An 8,739-nucleotide genomic window follows, 5' to 3' on the forward strand; every position below is an offset into this window, starting at 1 on the left:
TCACTGGGGAAAAAAAGTCTATTGCAACGATGCACACAAATAGAAAACACTGCTGTTACATGCTCTAGGTAGTCAGGTAAAAAAGTATGATTTTAATTAGCCCTTAATTAAAGCCATGAACAGCAGCCACCCATTGGCAAGGTATTTTATTTCCCTTTTGCACCTCACCTGCCAGTAGCAGTGACTAAGGCACGAGTTACATGCAGCTGGGCAGTACCGCTTTTAGTGACAGCATTTCCTCAACAGCCCAACCAGAAAAATGACTTGGGAAATACAGAAACATCAGCTAAGATCCCCTCATTGGGCATGCGAGCTTAATCCAAAACAGAGAAATACAAAGATTCCCCTTACAAGCAGCCTATCACATCTGATAGCGGGAGACAACTAATACACATACCAGCCCAAACGACATTATTACATTTCCACACTTCTCCACAATCAGCATTTTCTCCTCAACCAGGTGGTCTCATTCCAGTGCTGAGAACTGCAGCCCCTCTCACCTCCCATCCCCTATGGGATGCAGGCAGCTTCTTTCAAGACTAATGAATGTCTCCAAAATTAGCCCATCCTGAGCAGTGGTTGCTAGAATAATGTGCAGCTTTAAAGGGCACATAACAAGGTGTGGAACTGGCTTATGTGGTGAGAGGAAACATTTTTAGCTTTGAAGGAAAAACTAATTCCTACTCATCATCTACAAGAGTGCAGAGGAAGCACCCTTGAACAGGTTGGAGACAGTAAGCAGTACTAAAAGACAGCTTTTAGCTTACAGCAGGTAACCAGAGTTCAAGGTATGCGCTAGAAAGTCTTCCAGTCTCAGCGGTCTGCAATTTGTCCTGCAGGTAGGGAGCAAAAATGGAGCTTCGGCTTCAGGTGAGGTTGAGAGCCCACCATAGGCTGCCCAGGGACAGCCTGCTTTAGGGACGTCAGCTGGAGCACCAGAGTCCCAATAAGTCTTCTCTCAAACTTCGGCTGAGACAAAAAAAAACGCTCAACAGAACTCAAAGCAACACGTCTTGTTTCCGGTGACAAAGTCTCGGAGAGGCAAACAGACATACCTGTAAAAGACTTGTGCCCGGGTTGATTCACGTACAGCCAGAAGAGGACTCAAGTTACAGGAACAAGTGCTACTGAAGGATCTGCATAGGCTTGCACGGCCTCCAAAGCCAGCTTCCAGAGGAGGGACGAGTCAAGACCACGTAAAATACTGCCAGTGTATCGCTGACATATCACCTGCCCTTTCTGTGTTACTTTGCTTTTTTCATTACACACCTGATATGCGAGTTCCCTACCTGGCAAGGTCTGGCCATACTGGGTGACCTCTCCTTTGCACAGGGATCGATCCCACCCAGAACAATCTCCTGGTGCACATAAGCCACGGGGAACGGCCATCTGAACCCGTTTTGGAACAGGCACTTGTCTTACATGGACCCTCCTCAAGCTGCAGAACACTGGCCCTTGCTGCAAATTCTTAGAAGAGCCGAATAGAACTGCAGCTTTTATGTAACACCATCCCTTCCCTCGCCCATCTGCACCCAGTCAGCACTGCAACTTTTCCTCATTTGTAGTTTCCTATTTCTGCATCAGCAGAAGGTTATCAAAGCTCCGTAGCCACCACAAATGGAACGTATCGAGAAACAATTTAGAAAGGTATTTCCTTCCATTATAGTATCAGTTATGCAGTAAGACTTCTATGTCACATTGCTATTAAAGCAACAGATATCACAGAAAATTACATCAGGTCTTTTCTGCCCTCTGACTCATATTCTTAAATAACTTTGGTTGACTCATTTCTCCTAACTTGTCTTGGCTGAAACCTAAGTTTTTCCTTTTTTAATAAATAAAAGCAGCTTCCCCCTTCCTTCAGCTTTTCTAGGTGAAGATTCTAAACTATTCCAGCTAATTGTAGGAAACTAAAACAAAAGTGAGGGAATTCTACCTGGCGAGACAGCCCACCTCCCTTGTTGCCATGATACAATGTGCAGAATCTAATCTGAGTATCATCCAGTCACTAAAAACATGATCAAGGGATTTACTACAAATAATTCAAATTTCTTGCAAATTTATGTTCTACATTCACCTACAACTGTTGCTACGTAAAAAATGCCATTAGTACTAAAAAACATTGACATAACCGTGATTAAATGAAGCCACAACAGGAACATCGCACCAAGAGAGATATGCTATTTTATTTAAAATCAGACCACAGTAGATTACAGAAAAACTTATTATGCAAACAAATCCACTGTACGTTTCACAAGTTGCTAGGCATATAAAGTTGCCCCTTTATTAGACTGTCCAGGATTACACAGAGGAACTGTTCAGGTGCAGGACGACTCTACCTCTTCTGAACTCAGTGTTTGCCAAGTAGCTCTATATTCAGGCTAAAGGAATTGCAGATTTGAGCTCTGTATCTAAGTCATTATTCCAGTTTGAGGGCAGAGAAGTCCCAAAAAAGAGGTCAAGACTGAGGTTGTGGAAGTTGGGGCACTAAACATAACAGTTACCCATGACCAGACTGTGCCCAGGGCTCTGCCTCCTGGCAGCACACGGACACTTAATATTCAATATAGTCCCTCCAGGGTCACCGGTGCAAAGGTGACCTGTGTGGATCAGCTGTGCTAGAACAACTGACTCCGCTTCCTCTAGGAGACAGCACTGAAGTGCAGTGAAACTCATCCTTGAGTTAGAACCATTCAATGCTGATCATCGAATCACCTAACCACATACAACTGAATTAGTCATAACTTACAAAACTGCATAAAAAAGACTAGCAAAAGTAATGCCATCCAAAGAGAGCATTTTCAATGCTACCGACAATCTAAAGCCGTGTTACACATCATATTTAAAAGATTTTTCTCCACTCCAATTGCTTTGGGGAAGTATATGCTATTTGCAGCAGACATCAAAAATCTTCAAGACAACATAATAATATATATATTTCGGCAAGTATACTGAGCCACCCCCTCTCATGTCTCAGCTTGCCTATGGCATTTTAATCTCACTATCTTATAAACAGTGCAAATTAGTATGATTCTAAAAATCCTAGCCATAGCAGAATTTATTTATTAGTTATAACAGAGCAGGATAATCTGTTGAAGGGCAACAGGTCAAAAGCACTGACACATCTCTTGCCCGACTCATTCAGCTTAGTGTTTTGCAATGTTTGTTTCCGAAAAGATTTAACAGCTTTCCACAGTCAATCTTTCTCCTTTACCCTTACACATTACCAGCAGCCAAGTATATATTTACAGTTTGTGCGCACACACACACAATTAATGGCAAAACATTTTCCATGAGCAGCTGGATTTCAGTTATGAGATCGCTCTAACTGAAACATCACATTACATTATCTATGTTCTAACTTATCCATCAGTGAAGGCAACTATAAGCTTACAAATAGCAGATACAGCCTTTGTTTTTTCTGAAGTATGAGGGTGAATTTTTTTTGTAAAAGAAAGTGCTCTTGAAGAGCCCTTAAATTTGAGTAAGCAATGGCCATTCAAATGATAAAAATGCTAATATCCTAGTATTACAATCACAAATAGTGATCCTAAGGCACATCAGCCACATGCATATGCAATAATGCATTGTTTTGCTTTCAGACAGAAAAATTGCATTAGCTTTGTCTGTATTTAGTTTGCACAAGAGTTTGTTTTTAGATAAAGTATCCCTGAAAGGTCATGTTATCACAAAAGTTACCAAAAGACAGAAAATTTAACAAGTAGTAAAAATATTTTTGGACTACTAATACCAATAAAGTTAGATACATAAAATGCAGTGCAAATTCACAATACACTTATCTATCACCTCCATCACTTCTAAGGATTTTCAACCCTCAGAAAAAAAGTTGGCACTTGATAAGTGTAAAATATACCTGGTTGGTTTTATTAAATGTTAGCAAAAACTAATTTGAAAGTGTTTTAGAGTTTTTGTGTAGCAGGCTCAAAGTATGTATTTCTGTACTCAGTCACCACCCCGGTAGCCCCCACTCACTTTAGTTCTTTCTAGAACACAAATCATTGCTACAGCAGACTTATGTTTAGCATTCAGATACAACAGTTGCCATCCAAATACCAGCACTAATAGCACAGCAAAATTACTTTGAAACGAGTCATAATTAACCATGCTTATACGAAGCTTCAGTGAGAAAATAATACCAAGAAAGGATATTACACTATTTAAAAAAAAGAAACACATCCTGTACCATCACTAGATTACAGAAAAAACACACTTTGCAAACAAATTCAATGCACATTGCTTCACAGAAATCCCCCATCTATAGAAACTTTCCAGACTTACACTGGGGAATTGGTTCAGATGCCAGTAACACTGACCAACCTTCTGCCCTTTGTCTTCAGAAGGCAAAACAAGCCAAATAACCATATTTTCAGAATAGAGACCTTCCTGTTATGAGCTTTATTTCAGCTTAGTATTTGCTAGCAACCACCACACTCCAGAGGAAATGATCAAGGGACAGTCAAGGGCCTTACGTAAAGAAAAAAAAAAAAGATATTCTATTTTGACTGAAGCTGTTTGTAGTACAGACCTCCAAACAATGCAGTGCATTCCAGGACAGCGATATGAAAATGTTTTGAAATCATGCAAGTGGCTATAACAGATTCTGGACTGTGCGTTTCTTAAATCACCATGAATTAGTTGAAAATTGCTTGTGGATGTGAGAAATTGGTAACAAATTTATGGACACATTCTGCGCAAGCAACTAATGTTAAGATTTGCCTCCCCCGATGCTAGATTAAAATAAGAGCATGTGTCTGCACCTCAGGCTTCAAGAGTCACATGGAGAGTAAAGTGTGAGCTCCCCTAAAAAGCCTCCCCGTCCAGTGGCATAAGAAGTCAAAAATGAATTATTTAAGATGCAAACAGTCAGCATGGAGTTCAAAAAGCTTTTCTGTTTTGCCTGCTTGCAGAGAAATGTTAACTGCAAATTCCAGATAGACACACATGCCAAAAACGGCAAAACTAAAGGAAATGGGAAAGTTAAAAATAGTTCTGACAAGCAAGAGACTGAGTTTAAGGGATAAAATGAAATTATGGAGCTTCAAGTGGGCAATTGCATGATGTGAAAATTCAGTATTTGATTAAGAAAATACCCTGCCTAGATTCCTGGAATCACATGATATCAAAAGCTAAGCACCTGTGTAAAAAAAAAAAAAAAATATCACTTTTGTATCCAAGATCTGGAAAAGAAAAAAAAACCCTAAGAAAGAGTCTTAATAGGCAAGGAAATAAAAATGCCTGGTAAAGTTTCTATAAAACTCTAAACTAGCTCTACAAACAGTTTAGTTTAACTTCAAGAGACCAGGACTTTCCGGATATCAAGCTATTTAGGAGTGGGAGGAGCGTGTACTTTTATTACGAAAAGTCTAAGGTAACAACTGAAATGTAGAAATGAAACTCTTGTAACTTTTACTATCTAGAAACCATAGAACATTTTCTGCCAAGAGTTTCAGCTCAGTGAGCTCTGAAAATGTTGTGCACCTGGCCACAAATGCCGTTGTCTGCACACACTGCAAAGGATGCCAATGCGGTCCGTTGCAATGCCTTGCACAGTATTCAGATACGGTTGTTACTACCCAAACACTGGCACTGACAGAGAATTCTTTAGAGACAAATAGCTCCCAGTTTGCCACACATCCAGCTGCAATGGGAATACCTCGGAACAGAAGAGGATGCTGATTTACCATCTCTAAAGAATTCAGAGAGTGATTTGGTTTGTAATGTCAGGAAATCCACTGTATGCTGTCTCACAATTTGATGGATTTACAAAATTTAGACCCTATCACCTTCCTAGAAAAACCTTGTTGTCACTGATATTTGAAAACAAAAATAGTCACATTTACCAAACACAATTGCAAACCTCTGTGCCACAGCTTGAATTTTGTACTCTATTGTGCAAAAAAACAGAGGCTTTCCATTGCCTACATTAAGTCTCTGATGGGGAGAAAAATGAAATATAAGCACCAATACATAAGTTAGGCGCACCAAAATATTCACTGGAGGATAAAGCCAGGATGAGGTGGAAGGCGAGGTGGTCTTTGGGGAAGAGCTGGAGGATACTGTGGTACAAACTGAGCTGGGTATCCTGGCTGTGGCATTTGACTTGCAGGCTGAACTCCTGGTCGAGGTGGAAGAGGAGGATACGGAGCACCTGGATAAGAAAGAGCTGGTCCTGAACTCATGGCTGAAGTAAACGGAGTAGGAAAGCGTCCTGCTGGGACCGAAGAAGGTGGAGGGGGTGGTATTCGTCGGGGCACAACTGAAGGAGGAGTGTTTGCATCCGAAGTGTAGGAATCTTGAGGTGCTGGTGTTGTTTCAGGTGCTCTTGGCTGAGCCTGTGGAAGTCTCTGTCCCTTCAGCACCATTTCTTGGAGCTTCTCAATTTTTACACGTCGCAGGTGAGCCAGTTTACGCTTGCTCTGGTACTCATCAATGAAGGAATCCAGTGGTATTTCACCATCAAGAAATTTTTCTGCCATATTCTGTCAAATATGGAACAATCTCTCAGAAAATGGCACACTGCAAGAGAATCTAAGTGGCTTATATCCTAAAAATAGCATAATTTGCCTGTAATTTTCCAGCTTGCATAAGGAAGATGACTGGCATACTAAGAATTCTGAGCAGAATTTTGAATTAGTTATTACTCAGAAACATTGGAAGTTAAATATAAGTTTTGCTTAAATTTGTACTGAAGCAACAGCAGTAAGACATCTGAATCTAGCTCTGAACATTCCTCTGATCATCAGAGATGGGAACGAATCAAGTTTAACAGCTTTCCAGATTGCCAGCTAAGATGAATTACAGCTCAGTACTGCTTGCAATGCCAATAGCAACACTGAGAACTCTGCAAGCCTGAGTACAGAGAAGCGGATTAAAACAGATTTAATACTCACGCTTACTTGTGGCTTTGGGTAAATGATGTTTCATTATTAAGAGAGGTGACCATACATATAATCACAAAATTCAACTTGTCCTCGCAATGTCTTTCTGTGATCACAACTCAGGGCCCATAAGCAGCATTTCTGCCTGATGCTAACATGCTATGTAGTCTCTATGTAGAGAACATCCTATAGGCAAATCATCAAACAAACCCAAACACTTCCATTATTCTGAAAACAGACCACCCTTCAAGCACTTGTATCACAGCGAGTGGTGACTACTGGCACCTAGACAGGTACATTGAAATTATAATGGAATATTTCACTGGAAATGCTGGAGAAAAAACAGTGCAGGCATAGTTTTTCATTAGGTTACTAACTGACGTTTGTAATGGATTAATACTTGTACCAGGCAAACACCATCAAAAAAAAATTACCATATTTATATGCTACGAGTTTGAAGGCAATGCCAAGGCAATGAGAGGGTTTGGCTTTCTTTTCTGAAAAGGAGCATCTTCTCTCTTAAATTTCAAAGACGTTAAGAGTAAAGAATTACTCAGATAAAAAAATTCTCGCTGAAACCAAATGACTCTTCTTTGAAGTTCAAAGCAAAGACCAGACCATATTCTTAAAAATAGCCCTTAGTCTGTTACGTGTTCCACACTACACTGCAGCTATGTACACTGGAAGTCTTTGGTAACGGGTATAAGTGGCAGAACAGAAGTGTACTGTCATTACCTCTGTGTCTTCCTCAATCTTAGCCCCTTCTGTCTGAAGCAGCGCTAGTAGTGTCTCCAGTGAAGCATTACTGGATTGTCTGTCTGCAATGGCACAAAAAGAACAGTGACAGTTGGCTTTAAGTGACTTCTAACCGAAGCTTTACAGCCTCAGCCAAAATATTTCTAAGGCACGTATATACAACTAGCATACTCCATTGTTCTAGACAGGATGATCTACACTAAGAGAAAATATTAAGTAGTTTAGGAATATTGTCAGAGTGCTAAGAGCCGAAACTGAGTTACAATTGAAAGACAAAGCACTTCAAGTGCACTATCAGATGTACAATACTTCATAATTCAGTATGAAAGGAGAAAGTTAAATGTAATGTTCCGTTTGATTTATGATTAATCACTGAAAATTCAAATTATATTTTTCTTTTTAGAAAGGTAAACGAATTTGATCATTTAGAGAAGAGTAAGTCAGCAATAAGTAGGTAACCACACAGTAGTAGAAAGAATCCACAGTATCTGTTACTAGGTGTAACAGATACTTAATAAATCATTACAAGCATGATCTATTTCAGAACTACATGACAATGACATTTCATTTTGTACCCTAATTCACACCGCTAAAAACGAGACACCAAAACCCAAACAAAAAACATGCAACAGATTTACATTCACTTAGAAGACAGCAAATCATAATCTTCAACAGAAAATGTTACCTAGTTTTGTTTTCTTTATCTGGTATGCTTCAAAAAGAACTTGCAGCTCTCGATATTTTTCAGTTAAATTTGATTTCAAAGACTCCAACTTTGGCTGGTACAAAAGATTGCCTTCTGCCAGACTGCGGTTGCTGGCAAGAGTCATGTCCTTGCTGTGTTGAACATTTTGGGCCTGGAAATAAAAAAACACAACTGCATGAAATGACAGTGAAAACACTAAGCAAGACTAATGGTTATTTAGACAATATGAGAATTTCAAAAGTTCTAAATAAACAACAAAAGCAAGCTCCCTCTAAAAATTAGTACTATGGTATTGGACTTGCAACTAATAACAATACTTTTGGACTTTTTATGAACAGTGGGAATGTCTACGGTTTTGGTAGGTACAGTCAGCTTTGG

At 39.7% G+C, this 8,739-nt stretch overlaps 1 protein-coding gene across 1 annotated transcript; it reads right to left on the reverse strand.

Moving 5' to 3' along the window:
- Positions 1-5,873: 5,873 nt before the first annotated feature.
- On the reverse strand, positions 5,874-8,508 carry VPS37B (vacuolar protein sorting 37 homolog B (S. cerevisiae)). Its single transcript, XM_010297244.1, has 3 exons — positions 8,341-8,508; positions 7,635-7,717; positions 5,874-6,500 (listed from the first exon to the last, which is right to left on the reverse strand). Exons 1-3 carry the CDS (start codon positions 8,483-8,485, stop codon positions 6,012-6,014), a joined length of 717 nt encoding a protein of 238 aa, XP_010295546.1. The 5' UTR covers positions 8,486-8,508; the 3' UTR covers positions 5,874-6,011.
- Positions 8,509-8,739: the final 231 nt, after the last annotated feature.

Source organism: Phaethon lepturus, unplaced genomic scaffold (genome assembly GCF_000687285.1).
Source record: "Phaethon lepturus isolate BGI_N335 unplaced genomic scaffold, ASM68728v1 scaffold17601, whole genome shotgun sequence".
In the NCBI taxonomy this organism is placed as follows: Eukaryota; Metazoa; Chordata; class Aves; order Phaethontiformes; family Phaethontidae; genus Phaethon; species Phaethon lepturus.

Excerpts from the sequence above, each read along its gene's own strand:
- VPS37B (XM_010297244.1), bottom strand. The coding sequence starts at position 8,485 with ATGACTCTTGCCAGCAACCGCAGTCTGGCAGAAGGCAATCTTTTGTAC. Across the intron at positions 7,718-8,340 it reads GATAAAGAAAACAAAACTAG|ACAGACAATCCAGTAATGCT; the intron begins GTAACATTTTCT and ends GTGCCATTGCAG. Across the intron at positions 6,501-7,634 it reads AGATTGAGGAAGACACAGAG|AATATGGCAGAAAAATTTCT; the intron begins GTAATGACAGTA and ends CATATTTGACAG.